The sequence below is a fragment of the Nannospalax galili genome, unplaced genomic scaffold (assembly GCF_000622305.1).
Source record: "Nannospalax galili isolate Female #2095 unplaced genomic scaffold, S.galili_v1.0 scaffold1230, whole genome shotgun sequence".
In the NCBI taxonomy this organism is placed as follows: domain Eukaryota; kingdom Metazoa; phylum Chordata; class Mammalia; order Rodentia; family Spalacidae; genus Nannospalax; species Nannospalax galili.
The window spans coordinates 1,366,195-1,383,546 of record NW_008329135.1 but is presented as its reverse complement, the minus strand read 5'-3'; the positions used below and the strand labels follow the sequence as shown (position 1 = coordinate 1,383,546).

The 17,352-nt window shown below is 40.8% G+C and overlaps 1 protein-coding gene across 1 annotated transcript in view; it reads left to right on the top strand.

Annotated features, from left to right (window-relative positions):
* Plcz1 (phospholipase C zeta 1) overlaps positions 1-17,352 on the top strand; it is an 87,583-nt gene that overhangs the window by 15,837 nt on the left and 54,394 nt on the right. The window contains exons 4-5 of the mRNA XM_008832881.1: positions 1,790-1,991; positions 8,643-8,787. Of these exons, the coding sequence (XP_008831103.1) occupies positions 1,790-1,991; positions 8,643-8,787 (347 nt within the window). The remainder of the gene's footprint in view (positions 1-1,789; positions 1,992-8,642; positions 8,788-17,352) is intronic.

Sequence of the window (17,352 nt, the reverse complement as noted above, 5' to 3'; positions counted from 1 at the left end):
TTTTTGCCTTTTCTTCTAGCTTTTGTTTTTTAATCGAAATAGGAATAGCAGGCTTTGCTTGCTTTTTTTTTTTTTTTTTTTTTTTTTTTAACTAATAGTGTTTTGAAAGCTGTCTTCATTTTCAGGGTGTCATAAGCATTACTTATCCCACTGTGCACTTTTATGATACAGTTGTTAATGGCTACTTAGCACTGTAGCATACTTTGAGATTTCTTTGGTTTCCTTCCTCCTGTTTTTTTGTTTTTAGAAACAATGTTAACATGAGTGTTTGAGCACACTACTTTGTGTCTGTGTTCCTACTTCTATAGGACCAATTCCTACAAATAAACTTGGTTTCCAAGGACCACAATCTCGTCTAAAGTGAATATTCATTTCAGCTTTTCTTTGGAGTTAAACTGAAATCAACAGCAATAATAGTAACGGACATTTATATAGCCAAAAACGAAAGTAAAGCTAGGTTCTCTGGTAACCACTATTGTGTGGATTAGGAGAGGCTAACCAGCATGTTCCAGGTTATATAGCAAGCAAATAGATTTAGAAGCAGACCATCTGGATCCAGATACCATATTCCACTTAAACTAATAATTCTGGTATACATTATATTGAGTCACTTAGTTATTGGTGATGATATGCAAATGACCCAGAAAGCCCATTCCTAGGCCTGCAAGAAACAGACATGTAACCAAATCTGCACCAAAGTGCATGGACAAGTTGTTCATAGAAACACATTTTATGACGGTGTCTCAAGGGATGGATGAATGAAGCACAGCATCTTTGCACAATGAGATTGTGAAGTAATGGAAATAAAGCAGCTGTAACAGTTTGCAAGCACAGGAACAGACCACACAAACTGCCATAAGAAATACATGCTGTATCAATCCATTCAAATAAAAGACAAAACCAGAGCACCTAACCTGTGCTCTTAGAAGGTAGATATTGGTAATGTTTATTGATCTATATGACAGTTGTATATATTTGTATAATGTAAAAAATCAGATGTAATAAAATAATATATGATTATCCAATCATATAAGAATTAGAAAAACTGTTTGCCCAGGCTGGGGAGATGGCCCAGCAGTTAAGGGCACTTGCTGCCGGTATTAGTGATTTCTTTGTTGCTGTGATAAAACACCATGAACAAAGCAACTTCTAGAAGGAAGAGGTTATTTGGCTTACGGTGCCAGAGGGAGACTCTATCATGGTGGGGAGGCATGGTGGCAAGAGGTGGCCAGAGCAGAAAACTGAGTTATCAAATCTTCAAGGTGCAAAGAGAGGAAACAGAGTCAGACTGGAAATGGGCATGGCTTTGTACCATGCCCACCCCCAGTGATGTGCTTCTTTCAGCATGACCACACCTCCTAAAAGTTCTATAACCCTCCCCAAACAGTGCCATGAACCGGGGACCAAGTGTCCAAATACTTGGAGCATGTGGAGGCTATTCTTCAAACCACCACACTGTTCTTTCAGAGGACCCTAGTTTGGGTCCCAGCACCCACATCGTGTAGCTCAAAACTGCTTGTAACTCTAGTTCCTGGGGGATCTTATGCCCTCCTCTAGCTCTGTGGACACTGCAGGTAAGCAGGTACACATACAGATAAGCAGGTACACACAAATATGCCTTATAAAAATTACTTCAAAAATTGTTTTCCTAGAAAAAAATGAGAAATAGAGTGATATTTTTAGTGACTACTTCAGATATATGCTCTACCACTAAGCTTACAGGTGAGATATAATATTTTTATATTACTAATGTTTTATCTGCATCCTTTTTACTTATTATTTTTTGTAGTTAAAAAAGACTGCAAGATGTCGTTTGAAGGCTTTGTAAGATACATGTCTTCACCTGAATGCCTGCTTTTTAAAGAGGAGTGTAAAAAAGTTTATCAAGATATGAATCAACCGCTAAATCACTATTTCATTTCATCTTCGCATAACACATATTTGATATCTGATCAGTTAGTAGGACCAAGTGACCTTTGGGGATATGTAAGGTATTTATTTTTAATTTTTAATGTGTCTATGTGTAGGTATGTGCACAGGAGTACACGTGCCCACAGAGGCCAGAAGAGGGCGTTGGATCCTCTGGAGTTGGAGTTATAGGCAGTTTTGAGCCTCCTGACATGGATGCTGGGAATCAAACTGGGGTCCTCTGCAAGAGCAATATGCAGTCTTAGCTGTTGAGCCATCCCTCCAGCCCCTACAAGGTATAGCTCAGGCTGGCCTCAAACTTGTAACCCTTGTGCCTCCACCTTGTCAGTATACCCCACCAGCATGGGCCACCAAAGCTGGCTATTTTGATTTTTAAGTCTGCTACATTTAAGAAACCTGGAAGCGTCTAGTTGTACCAAGCTCTGGAATTGAGAGTGCTGAGTTGTAAAGAGATTATGCCCGGAAACAGCACTTGCAGGAAACAGGAATTTTAACGTGCTCTTAGCTCAATGATCTAACCTTTGGGTAAAGTGGCGATGTCATGCATTGTTTGTGCTGGTGTCACAGGCTTTCCTTCTCACCCCGCCTACTGACCCTTCTTTGTGCCTGTAGATCCTTGGAAGTTTTTTGAACAATTTGGATACTTCTTACAGGAAAGCATGACTTTTCTTATGCTCATTTGGAATATATTAGATTTTAACAATTACTATTGTATTGATATCTAGATATCAGGACCCAGTGTTCTAAGAAAAGTCAGAACATAAACACAAGTTGTGTAGTTCAGTATTATATATAGTGATTTTAATAGATGTATATGGCAAATAATTTACACAGATTAACATAATCCATGCTGCAACTCCAATCTTGCATTTTACAATACATCATATTGTTTTTAAAAATTATTTATTTTTGGCCGGGCATGGTGGCGCACACCCTTAATTCCAGCACTTAGGAGACAGAGGCAGGTGGATATCTGTGAGTTCAAGGCCAGCCTGGTCTACATAGTGAGTTCCAAGACAGCTGGGGCTACAGGGAGACCCTGTCTCAAAAAGACCAAAAAAAAATTATTTGTTTTTAATTTTTGTCTATGAATGCTTTACTTGCATGTATGTAAGTACACCACATGCCTTTCAGAAGAGGGCATCAGAAACCCTAGAACCTGTAGTTATGGATGGTTGTTGGCTGCCATGTGGGTGCTGGGAATTGAACTCGGGTCCTCTGCAAGAGCAGCCAGTGCTCTTAACCTGTGAGTCATCTCTCCAGCACACAACATATTGTTAATACTGGGTTCTGTTTAGTCAGTTGGCAGAGATACAGTGGCAAATGACATTTTTCAAAGAGGTCACACTCCTCTACATACAAATTCATGGGACTAGGCAGATGAAAAGATAAGTGATTATTCTCAGGGACTGATGAGTCTTAAGAACAAAATAAACTAAAGCTATGTAGCAGGAAACAATGTGGGTTCGAGGATGATGTTTTAGATAACGTCTGGAAAGGTCTCTCAGTTAACCTAAGTGAGGTAAACAGAGGCATGGGAAGATCCTGTAAGGAAGACAGGTTAAGCCAGAGAAAGGATAAATGCCTGGCATGTTCAAGTCTTGGAAGATTGCAAATATGGTGGGCTAAGTGTATGAGGAGTTTGGGGAAGAAGATAGGTTGGTTTGTGAAGGTCTTATTGACCATGGATAGGAGCCTGGGGAGCCACTGGAGGACTTTTGTTTGGATGGTGTCGTATGTTGACACTGTAGAGGAGTCTGTGAGGAGGGCAGTAGTCTGTATGAGGATCATAGGCAGCAGCTGAGATGTGTTGAAGAGGCAGAACCAACAAGACTTACCATGTGGCTTGACCAGCAGGAGGGAAGGAAAGGAAGCAAGTTGTTTGGCCCAAAGACCAAGTGTGTAGGGAGATGCTGACTGCAGTGATGCTTGTAAGAGAAGCCAGTTATAGGGTGTGAGGTGAAAGCAAGAGGCCTATGGTTCCCTTGCTGTTTGAGATACCAATTCATTGGGTGTGATATGAATTTGGAGTTCAGAAGAAATAGCCAGGCTAGAAAAATATGATTGGAAGCCATCAGTACATAGGTGATATTTCAAGCCACAAGCCTGGATTGTGTAACTTAAAAAAAGCTATGATCCCATGGTAATATAAAATTTGTTATTTTTATTTTATTTTTGTTTTGTTTTTTTCTTTGAGACGTGGTTTATTTATGTAGCTCTGATTGGCCTGGAATGCAAAGAGATTCACTGCCCCTGTCTCCTGAGTACTGGAATTAAAGGTGTGCACCACCACGCTGACATTTGTAAACAAATATCACTGCATCTCCAAATTAAAATCCAAGAAAACACAGAAATATAGAAATTTTAAAAATCGTGTCATTTTGTAACTTGAGAGTCCAACTTACATGTATAATCTTACGGTAGAAATTTTTATGTTAGTTTTTACGAAGAAAGAAAAATAAGTTCAAAAAAGGTCTATCTGGACATACAGAAAATTACTTCTGAATTCTAAGAAACGTTCTGCTCAATTGAAAACTCTACATTTGTATTTAATTATATTTCTTTCCCCATTCCTTTGATTGCCTTTGGATGATAAACCTTAGAAAATCTTTCCAAATATCTTTGTTCATAGCAAAGGATAAAAATGATGTCATTGATGTATAAGCTTTCTGTTCTCACATCCCCCTCCCCCACCACACCTCGTTTGCTAATTGTCAGGTAGAACTTTTCCAATTCTCTTCTTCTTATCTTTCAAAGAGAGAAACTAATAACACCAACCATTTGGTGTTAAATATTTTAATCCACCAAAGCACCCCAATATTTTGGTTGTTTTTTGAGACAGGGTCTCATGTATCATAGGCTGCCCTTGAATTTACTAGGTAGCTGAGGATAACCTTGAATTTCTGATCCTCCTGTCTCCTCTTAAATTGTTAAATTGATTTATCCTGTGCTGGGGATTGAGTTCAGGACCTCCTGCATGCTATGCAATATTCTACCATATGGCCTACATCACCAGCCCCAATCCCAAACTTCTTATTTCCAGTTAAAAGTCAACTACAAATAAAAAATACCATTTACACAATAGAAAGTAACTTACCATGAATAAAACCCATCACATTTTATACCCTTATACCTTATAGACAGCATCCGAGGGAGATTTTAATGATACATAAGTGAAAGTCAGAAGTAGGAGTTTCATCTCAGAAAGTCTTGTACAGATTAGAATGCATGCAGAAATTCACCCAAAATATTTCTAGTCACTGAACCAAGAGAAGAACAGGATTAGTTATAAGATTTACAATGATCATAAAAACAACACAGCTCCCCAGAAGGAGAGTGTTTCCTTACTGACTGAGAAATGACTCCCATTCATTCTTGAGAGGAGAATCAGCGTGAAATAGGATTCACCCAACTCACTGCTACCTCCAGAGAAAACAAGACTGGCTTTTACAAGTCTTTGACTAAAAGTGGTTGGCGCTGGACTACGCAATCTTCCTAAAATGTTTTCGTTGGGGAAAAAAAAACCGTGTACTCCAAATGGTTTTGAAAAGACTGATTGGTTATGGATAAAGTTAAGGCAATTTAGAGTAAAAGCAAGAATCAGTACTATTGACAGAAAGTTTTCATGAAAAGTTTTTTTCACATCAAGTTTGAGATAATTTTTCTTCCTGCCGGTGCAGAGTTCAGTCATTGTCCAGTGGAACCCCAGAGAACGGGTACTCTACTGGTGAAAAGCGCGAGACAGTTTGCTTTGCTGCTCAGCTGAGGAGCAGACACCCTTTCCTGGGAGCTAAGAAACATCACGAGTAAATATTCCTTCTTTTCTAACTTAAAAATCTAAATACTAGTTTTAAAAAATCCACCAGTCAAAAAGTGTGTTCATCTATAATTCTGCAAAAATATCACAATTTGTGGGGGCCGGAGAGATGGCTCAGCAAAGAGCACTCACTGGCTGCTGCTCTTGTAGAGACCTGGCTTCGATTCCCAGCACCCACATGGCAGCTAACAACCATCTTTAACATCAACTCCAGAGGATCTGACACCCTCTTCTGACCTCTACAGTCATTGCACGACACAGGTGCACTTACATACATGCAGGCGATATACTCATACACATGAAATAAAATTGATAAATAAAATACTTTCGAAACTTCCAATTTGAGTCTCATTCCAGAATGGGCACCTTGCTTACCTTTGCGAGGACTGATAATGCTTAGGCAATTCTCTTCTTAGAGAGCCTTGGAGAAAGCCCTTAATGCAGGGTATGCAGGCAAGAGCTGTGTGACTTTACATTATAGTCATCAGTGCATCCCCGAAGAAATTACACTGCAAAAGTGAAGGACCCCTAAAACCTCAAAAAAAATCAATTAATCGTTTGGTTTCTTACTTTGCCTTGGTGATACCTCCGAGATAGATAAAACCCACCGGTTTTCTTCCTCCACTACTCTGCTCCCCCCTTTGCCCATGTCACTCCCCAGGGAAGGCATGATCCCTTTGTTTCTTGGATTCAGCGTATTGACTTATCATAATTACTTAATCTTTCCTCACTGTACTCTCAAGTACTGCCCAACTCATTTCTCTAGAAAAAGACTAAGATGATACTCAAAATAAGTGTTTGCTCTGAAGGCATACTCTCCATTGGTCAGCTGGTGCTCTATTTGGGAGAACTACTGATTCCTGGAGGTGTGTGGTGCTGGGACCGCAGTCTCCCCTGTATGCTCTCATGATTTAACATAGCCTTTCTTGTGTTCTTCATGTTTAAATCAAATATTTCTTGTGGTAGTGGCCTGCCCTTCTCATATAGAATGTTTAGCATGTTCTTGGTTGTGCCTCCCTCGTACCTACCATCATCTCCAATTGTGGCCACCAGAAAACATCTTGTGAGATGTTAACACAACCTCAATTTAATATACCTCTGGGAAAATAAACCTTAACTTGCTTCTCTCTGGAGAACCATTCTATGTACAGCAAGAGAGCTGCCTCAACTCGTTCCCTGATAGGTGATATCAGTTCTAGGATCGCTGTGCTTCCGTTCAGCGCTCCGTCTGTCTCTTCCAATAGTGTTATTTTTCCTGCTCTGCCTTCCCCTCTCTATAGACCCCATCCTCTTCTAATACAAGCATGGAAACATTGCTTCATAGCTAATTCTGAAATAGACAGTTTTTACAAGACTAGGACTTGTTGCTCTTAGGGAACTGGGGGATTCTAAGCCACAGCAGATTAGATCTTTCCACTGTGGCATGGAGCTGGTACTGAGGTTGGCTTATGGCCGTCCCATCATGCCAGGCTTATAGAACAAAAGAAGGGAGGTGTTCAGTTCAGTGCAACTGTGTGTCTTGGAAATAAAAACAATCGTCTTATTCCTACTATATACATTTGAATGACTCACTAAACTATTCTGTTTTGTAATTCTGGGGATTGAAAATAAGTTCTGTGACTCTCAGGCTACATCTCCAGGGCAATTTCTGTAAGTAAATGAAAAATATTGTAGTGAACTCCGGCAAAAACCATAGCTTATTTCACGTTGACATAAAATGACCTCCTCAAGGCTGTCCCTGCAGACTTTGGAGACAGCTCTACTTGTGTACGCTCACTACTGTTAAGTCAGAGAAAAATCTGAATGCATTCAGCTTCAATGGACAATATAAATAAAGGTATATGTTTATTGACGTGTCTGTCACTGTCTCAGAACAAGAACTCTGAAAAGCCATTTATACCCAGAGGATACAACCGACTTTAAACCTAAGGTAGAATTTATGTCTAGGTCAAGAAGCTGATTTATTTGATAGGTGGAAAATCAAATCAGTTTTAGAGGGAAGAAGTGGGAATATATTTTCTTCAGTTTGGATACAGCTGTGAACTTGGTATATTCTGAAGCAGTCACTCAAACCTTTCTCCAGTGAAATGAGTTAAAGCAGTGCAGGTGAGCAGGCACCCAGGCTTCTATCATGTACTTTCATTTTCTCTACTTCTTACCTGGATCAGTGTTAGAGGAGGCTTTGGATGACGTGGGTTAAGATCACGCTTGTTTGCTGAGCTGTCAAGCTCGCCCTCTTTGCTCCCTGGAGCAGAATTGCTGTGGTTTCTCTTCCCCTCCCCTTCCTTTCTCACCATATATTTCATTCCCCAAAAATGAGATATGAAGAAAAAAAATGAGATAAAATTTGTTAATATATTGTATAATTTTCAGATGGCTTTGGGCACTATCCCATTTGGATGATAATACAGTTAATAATATACATCATCATAAGTAATATTATTTGAGTTGGATGCAGAGGGCCTTCATAGCTATAACTATAGAAGCAGACATCTTTTTTTCTTACTGTATAGTAAACTTTGGAAAGAGGGAACTAGCCAGGCATGGTGGCCCATGCTTTTGATCTCAGCACTCAGGATGCCCAGGCAAGTGAATTGTGATACTGAGGCCAGTGTGGTGTACATAGCAAGTTCTAGGCCAGCTGGGGCTACATCATGAGACCCTGTCTCAAAAACCAGAGAGAGAGAGAGAGTTGACTAGAAAGGAACAGGCATCACCTATACTACACAAGGACTATGTTGCTACTTTATAAAGTTGTGAGTTTCTAAGTACTCAAAACTTCATTATTATAGATTGGCTTATACCTTTTACCTAAAACAAGCACAAATAGTCTTCTGAATATCTTGACCTTATGGTACCTATTATTTGTCGTCTATTTATGACACTATTTTGCTAGTGCCCTCGTGAAAGGCTGCCGCTGTCTGGAAATTGACTGCTGGGATGGAGCACAGAACGAACCTGTTGTATACCACGGTTATACTCTCACCAGTAAGCTTATGTTTAAAACTGTAATCCAGGCAATAAAAAAGTATGCCTTCATGGTACGTGAATATATCTGTTATTTAAATAGAATTTATTAAGTTTTATTATTAATTGAAATATTAAGTTATTTAAATAGAATCCATCATCCTTTGCTCTTTCAAAAACTTTTCACAACTTGGGCTTACATTAGGTCAGTGATATGTGCAATTTATTTATTTTTATTTTATGTGTGTGAGTGTTTTGCCTGCATGTATATAAATGCACCACATGCATGCAGCGCTCATGGAGGTCAAAAGAGGGTTTTGAATCCCCTGGAACTAGAGTTATAGATTGTTGTTAGCCACTGTGTGAGTGCTGGGAACAAAACCTAGGTTCTCTGCAAGAATAGCAAGTGCTGTCTTAACTGCTGAGCCATCTCTCCAGCCCCCGATCAGTGATATTTTAAATTGTGGCTTATGTTAGGTAGCAAAATCTCTGTAGTATAGGCTAAAGGAAGGTTCATCAAAGTTAAAGCCAGGCGGTGAGGTGTATGTCCTTTTTTGGGGCTTCTTGCTCAATCTGTGTACTATGATGTAAAGTACATTTATCTTGCATGTGATAACCTCTAAAGTTTGCAAAATACTGATCTAGATTATAAGAAATATTCTACTAGTTTTCAGTTATTTTACTTTTCACATAAAAATAAAGCATATCTATCTCCTTCATAGAACTAAGTCCAAATCTTACCTGAACTGGGTAAAGTTTACCAATCCTTCAGGAAGGCGTTTGGATAATACTCCATTTTCAAAGTTTGCTAATTATTCACCTTTAGACAATGTAACTGTTCTGTCAACTTCATACAATGAATTTATTTCTTAAGAACTTCAACTGTAATAAAACCAAAGAGGTTTAACAAAAATGTTCCTCAATAATTAAACCATATATGCCCTAAAGAAGAAGAAAACTTACAGATTCAATAAACTCAAAGTTCCCTTATCAATACATTATGTAATCTGTAAATTTAAAATCACAGCTTTATACCAATTTCTCTATTGTTTACTAAATAAAGCATATAAAGACTTCCAAAGTATAAATGTCAAAAGATCAATAACTTCTATCTTAATATAAAGCACTGATGGTCTAACGCTGATTTCCTTAACTACTTTCTAATGATATCTAAATTTCTGTCTCCACCCTCTCCTTCCCCCTGAGCTCCACACCAGTGTCTACACTGACCCATGAGTCATTTGCATATGTGTGTCAATGGAAATATTTGCTGGGACACACTGAAGACATTCTTCTTTCCCCAACTTTGCTTTTCTCGTGCTCTGTTTATGTTTATGGTCCCTCTCATATGCTCAAGTTGAGATCATTGTCAACTTTCACTGTCATCCTCTTTTCTCAGATCTCTCCATCTGTTCTTCAGGAAATCATCTTGCTCCTACTCCCAACATACTTTTTGAAAAATAATTTTTATTTTATTTTTATGTGTTTGACTTTTTTGCCTGCATGTATGTAAGTGCTCTCATGCATTCAATGCTGGGGGAGGCCAGAAGAGGGCACCAGATTCCCCTGGAACTGGAGTTAAAGACGGTTGCTAGCCACCATGTGGGTGGCTTGTGAGGACAAGGGCAACCAGAGCTCCTAATCACTGAGCCATTGGGTCCTCAGCAAGAGCAGCCAGTGCTTTTAACTGCGGAGCCATGTCTCCAGCCCCTTCACATGCATTCCTCCACCTGACTCCTTACCCCTGTGGCTGTTGTCCTGGCCAACCACCACCACCTCTCACATGAACAGGTGCCTCTTCTCTGGTGTTTCTGTGGCTCTTCCCAGTCTGTTGTAGTCTCATCCATCACAGCATCCTCAAAGCAAGTCAGATCACCTCCACTTCCGAGAGTCCAAATAAAAGTTGTGACTCACGAAGCCTCATGTGATTGGTTTTCCATGACTGCTCCAAGTTCTCTTGCTGTTCTTCCCCTGTTCACTTGTCTTTTTCAGACACATGTCAACTCCTTGCTGTCTGGTTTGTCTGAAATGCTCATCCTAAATGTTTGTACAGTGACCTCCCTCACATAATTTAGGTTAACTGGAGAATTCAAAGAAATACACATAGTCTTAAAATCCAAAGTCTTCACAGGGATGTAAAAATTCCTCAAGGTTCTAAGACACCAAAGAGCAAAGGATGAACACTTAGATGAGAAAAAGAAAGAGAATCAGGGGCTGGAGAGATGTCTCAACAGGTAGAGGTGCTTGCTTCCAAGACTGACAAGCTGAGTTTCACATGGAGCACACACAGTGGAAAGAGAGAACAGATTTTGCAAGGTGTCCTCTGACCTTATTTCCCTAGTTCTCTTAGGGTCCCTTGCTTCTGGCACTATTAGATAAACCACATAACACATCTTTATCTGAATTTTTCACAGTTTATATCCTGGGTAGGGGAAAAAGAGTAACTTACAAAGATGAACACCCAGTGCCCTGTTCTGCTCTGTGGCTCAGTGGCCTGCCATTCCACATTGCTTCCGTACCCCACCCACAGTCTCCATTAGCTTTTGTCCATGCCTTGTGGGCCCACAGTCTTGCCTCAGGTTGGTAAATGCCCCCTCTCACATCCATGTGGACAAGACACTGGGGCCATTTTTTCACACTGCTGCTGCCAAGATGGCACCAACGCTCCTCCCTCTGCAGCTAACTCTCCACAGATCCCTGTCCATAGCTAACTCTCTGCAGCCAATTCTCCACAGCAGGCCCTGCCCCTCGGAGGAACAAGTGCCCCTTGGGACACACTCCACCCCTTCCTCCAGCTCTTACAATCTTTCTGCCAATCTTCCACTAAGGTCCCTGAGCCTTGGAGGGAGTGACAGATGTAGGGTGGTCTCTCTTGTATCATGGTGAGATAATGACTTCTTGGGCCTAGTCTTTAAGCTGTGGCCATTGATCTATCTCAGTGGTGTTTCTTCTACTATAAAGACAAATGGAGGGAAGTAGACACATCTAAACAAACTTGAATGTAAATGCAAATGTCCAGAAGATAGCCCAGTAGGTGTACCTTATTCATTAAACAGCATACTTGTGATGGCTTCCCCACTAGGGCCTGTAGCCTTTCTCAACACAGAGGGTTGGCCTGGCCTACAGCACCAGAGGTGTGTTCCACCCCTAGGAGTGGGCCTTATCCAATTAGAAATTTGTCAGTTGTATGTATGTTAGTTGAGCCATTATTGAACTTGCAGCATTGCTTGCTATGTCCATAGTGTATAGCACATGGGGTCCATTGTTGAGTAGAATCATAGGGGATCCTTTCTTCCCCAACCATCTTCATAGCACCTTCTGGTACTATGAACGTCATCTATCCAGTGGCGTGGAGTTTTTGGCTTAGTCTCAGCTCCATCTCTTTTTCTCCTCCCACACTCACATCATGCAATGTCCTCAGCAACATGGCCTTACTGACCTTTCTAGTGTACAACTGACATTAGTGGCAATAGCCTTGGTGAATTTGAGGACCTCTAGGATCTCTCTCTGACCAACAGCCCATGGGGGGGGGGCAACCCATCCCTGGTACTGTAGATTTTCTTAACAATTGTATAGTTTGGAAGCCTCTCTTCTTATCTTACCCAACCATAAAACTCCCCAAAATCTTACAGCTGTAGCCTGCCTTTGTTTCTTCAGGTATCTTTTAAATGGGTTTCACATCTGTAAAGCACTCGAAGGAAGGTTAACATCCTATATTAAATCAATCATAGACAAGGTCTAACACAGCATGGAAAGGTTTTGTACATTCATATTAACTGTTTTCTCCATAGATCTTTGTTAGGTACCATAGCATGGGTGAGAGGCATTAATTTGATTAGTTCTTTACTATCTTTAGTTAGCCCTTGGGAGTCATTCTGCATTCTGGGGATCTTGCATGGAGTCTCTTTGTATTCTTTTATCTTTGATACACTTACAGGTGTTGGCTCCAGTTGCCTGACCCTGCACTGGGCTAAGGAGGCAAGAAGTTTCTCTTATTCCTGCTGCACCTGCTGGTTCCCTGAGTCAGGCAGGCCCTGGGTCTGCCTCCTGACTGTAGCCATATCTGTCATCTCTCCAGTGACCATATCTGGCTGCTGGGGGAGGCCTTGGTGGGAAAAACTGCCTCCATCCCTAGTAAAACATTTATCAGGAGAGAAATGCACCTTATTCAATCTTTGGGGATTCTTAACCATCCCTGGGACAGTTTTTATCCTTTGAATGCCTTTTGTAAACTGCTGTTCTGGTTTTAAAGCTTTTCAGAAGCTCCCTAGTACCAAATTTGGTTTTCTATCAATTTTTTCTTCGGGAATTTGGGCTTGACATAAGTCTTGCCACATTTGTCTTCGAGTGACCCACACGGACCATTTCTTCTGTCTGATCTTTTTTATTTTTTTAATATCTCTTGTAGGGTGCTCTGTTGTTCTACAGACACATTTTGCACACTGGTCAGAGTCACTTAGATCTGTTAAAGCCTCTCTCACCTTACAAAAATCCTGTCCTATTAAAGGACTTAGCAAAACCATTAAAGCTCCATACCACTCTTGAGGTCCCAGTTGAATTAAGCTTTCCTTTATGTCTCTGGTGAACACAGTCTTATCTGGCCCCAGTGAACTGGGTTTCATATATTGCTTTTCTCATACCTCGTTCTCTCAGTAATGCCTGTCCCTCCTTTATAGTCATCCAGCCTCTGTTAATTATGGAAGTTTCCTTTGGTGGTGACCATGTATCTTTAATGCCTTCAACCAGCCACCCCATTAAGGACTGCTCCCCCCTACATTGGCCTAGGTTGAGCAGCCTATATCGCAAGGACAGATGGGTGGTTATATAACTCATCTGTGAAGCTTCTGAAGGACCTAGACTGATGACGTTTGTTCCCATGTCCCATACCCTCACGAGCCATATGGTGACGGACTCTTTGATTGCTTGCTTGTAAGTTTTTCCTTGTTTTAACAGTTCCAGTGTGGAACTCCTTTCCTTTCTGTATCGAAGGTCAAATCTGAGGGGTAGCCTTAGCCACGTTCATTTTTAGGTTGTTTCCTTTTTCATTAATATCTGTCTTTTTTCTGGAGTCCTTGGACCTTACACAAGTTAAAATGTCCTGGTTTTTCTCTCTCTCAAGTTCTGTAACTGGATCTGCCAGGACCTCCCTGGCCTTTTCAGCTTCCCCCGCCTGGGGCAAATCTTTCATTATGCAAAGTGGCCACGCCCCCTCTCTGGGTTCTCTGCTTGTGTCTCAGGCTTGTAAAAATTTTTCTGGCCTTTCTGTAACCTTAAACAAATGTTCATATATCTGCAACTGAGCTATTTCCCCACATTTACAAATAGCTGTGGCCCATGCTTCTGATGGCTGGCCTCTTTTTAGTTACAGATTTTATGATTCATTGTAAGAGCCATGTCCTTGCCGCCATTAGCTGCTTTGCTTTTCCCAAACTCCCTCGGTTTGTCGTTTCCAGCGCCATCCTGTCGGCTGCACCAGCCCAAGTTCTCTCAGGGTTCCTTGTTCCTGGCGCTATTAGACAAACCATATAACACATCTTTATATGAATTTTTTATAGTTTATATCCTGGGTAGGGGAACTGGAGTAACTTACAAAGGTAAACACCTGGTGCCCTATTCCGCTCAATGGCTCAGTGGCCCACTGGTCCAGATTGCTTCCACGCCCCACCCACAGTCTCCATTAGCTTTTGTCCATGTCTCATGGGCCTGCAGTCTTGCCCCATGTTGGTAAATGCCTCCTCTCTAGTCTACTTCTGTGAGACACCTGGCCATTTTTTCACACCACGGCTGCCAAGATGGTGCCAACGCTCTTCCCTCTGATGCTAACTCTTCGCAGGTCCCTCTCCGTAGCTAACTCTCTGCAGCCAATTCTCTGCAGCAGGCCCTGCCCCTCGGAGGAACATGTCCCCCTAGGACACAGACCTCCACACAAGTTCTATGGCAAGGATATGACCACACATACGCACATAAACACAGACAGACACACACACTCACACTTCTCTCTTTTTCTCTCTCATTCTCTTTCTCGAAAAGTAAATGTAAAAAATTAAAAACAGGTAAATAAAAAGCATCTAAATTGTAAAGAAAGAAGTAAAACTATCTCTAGGTGATATTATAATACATATTAAAAACTCCAAAGATTCCACAAATGACTGTGAGAGCTAACAAACAGGTTCAGTAAATGTATAGGATACAAAAATCAACATAAAACACAATGACATTTTTTACACAAAAATGACTTAACTGAAAATGAAATTAAAGAAATAAATTTCTTTTATGGTAAGTAGCATACAATACTCTGGATGGTGTGTATATGACCATGAAAAAAGTACAACATTACACATATAAGAAAATATCATAATGAACCCCATTATTTTGTATGTTAACTAGAAATTATTAAAATATGTTAGATTTCAGTCCCTGGAATGTGTAGGTGCTGTTTTATTTGGAAAAAGGGTCTTTGCAGATGAATGAAGCTCAGAATGTTTGGATGGGGACATTGTCTTAGGTTATCTAGTTGGACCTTGCAGGCCATCCTCGGTGTCCTTACAAGAGGCATCTGATACATCAGAGGAGGCAATGTGAAGCTGGGGATAGAGTGATGGGGCCACAAGCCAAGGAGTGTCTGTGGCCTCCAAAGCAGTTGGTAGAAACAGAGAAACAGCTTCTTCCCTGTGGACTGCTGGGGAATGCAGAGCTGTAGACAACTTGATTTTAGCACAGAAAAACCTGATTCAGTCTCAGGTAACTCCAGTCATGAGGGAATGAACTTCTGTTTCCTTAGCCACTGAGTTGGTTGTGTTTTGTTATATCAGCTGGAAAGAGACTAATACATTCTGACACCAAAAAGAGAAGATGCCAGACATGGTGGTACATGCCTGTAATCCCAACACTTGGGAGGTAGTGGCAGGCAGATCTCTGTAAGAGAAAAGTCAGCCTGGTCTACATAGAGTTTCAGACCAGCCTTGGGGTGGGTTCGGGGGGGGGGAAGAGAGAGAGAGCAAGAGAGCGAGAGAGAGAGAGAGAGAGAGATTCTACACTACCCCACCTCCTGTTTCGAGGGCTGTGGTCATACTGCAAGCTTTCTGAATCCTGGCCTTATTTCTAGTTGGCAGACTTGTGCCCTGATAATTATATGTGAAATCAGGACAAAGAAAAAATTTTCATTCGAAAGTTTTGTTCTTGCCTGTGGAATTCACTTAAAAGATCCTCCTTCAAATTAGAAACTGTAAATAATTTTACCCTTGTTTCTGATTTCTTAAGCGATATGTTTTCAAGCAGGGGACTTGAAGCTGGGAAAATAGAACATTAATATTTCCTGTGATATATCAATATTAAGGATTAAAAATTGTGCATGTGGAGGTTCACATGTGTAGGTGGGTGCACGTATGTGTGCATGTGTGAGTATATGTTTGTGCATACGTGGGTGCACAGGTGTGTACGTGTTTGTGCATGTGCTGGTCCACATGTGCGTGTAGAAACAGTAGGCCAACCTTGCGTGGTATCCACCTTGTTTTCTGAAACAGAGTCTTTAACTGGGACCTGGACTCATTGGTTCGGCTGAGCTGACTGATCCTGGGGATCTGCCTATCTTTGCATTGTCGGCTCTGGGATTACAAGTGCATTCCATCACGCGTGTTTTTTTTTTACATGGGTTCTGGGATCAAACTCAGATCCTTATGTTTTCATGTTCTTTACCAACCGAGTCATCTCAGCCCCCAGTTATTTCTTTCATGTTTTAAAATATCTAAATACATGTATATTAAAAAATAGAAATTTTAGTTGGCAATATATTAGTCAACTTCCTGTTGCTGTAACAAACACCTGAGGTAATCAACTTAAAAAAAGGAAAGGTCTACTGTGCTTCATAATTTTGAGGCTTCAGTTTACAGACTGTTGAGTGTATTGTGTTGAGGCAGCACATCATGGTAAGAGTGGGCAATGGAGGAGTTCTTTTACCTAATGGTCAGAACTTGAAGGACAGGAAAGGAAGGAAGAGTTCCACTATGCTCTATCAGGTCATGCCCTGCCTCTTAAAGTCTACCCCGCCTCCGAATAATGCCAACTTGGGGACTTGGCCTTTATCTTCTGGATCTTTCTGGGACTTTCAATACCCAAAGTCTTAGGGTATAATAAGCAAGTTGCTTATTATAGAATGTTCTATGCTGATCTATATAGCATTATCTTCTTTTGGCGGGGGTCAGGCACTGCGGACTGAATGCCAGGTCTTGGGCATGTATATGCTTCACTAACGAACAATGCCTCTCTAGCACTCTTTGTTTATTTTTATTTTAAGACAGGGTCTCATTTAGTTGATCAGGATGGCCTTGCACTCATTTTTTAGTCCAGCCTCGCCTTGAACTTGCGATCTTCCCCCCACAGTCTCTTGAGGGATGGGATTGCAAGTCTAAGCCTCCAGGCCTGACTTTTGCTTTCTTCTTAATGAGTCCACATCATTTCTCATTATGGACATGGTTCAATTTATTTAAACAAATACTCACTGATGGATATTTCAGGTTTTCTTTATATTTCTTCTTGCACAGATTTTAAAAGCCCTTGCTTTGTTAAATGCAAATGTGTTTTCCAGTTTAAAACATACTTATTTTGCAAGAGTCCTGAACATTAGAAATGAATGGTAAAAT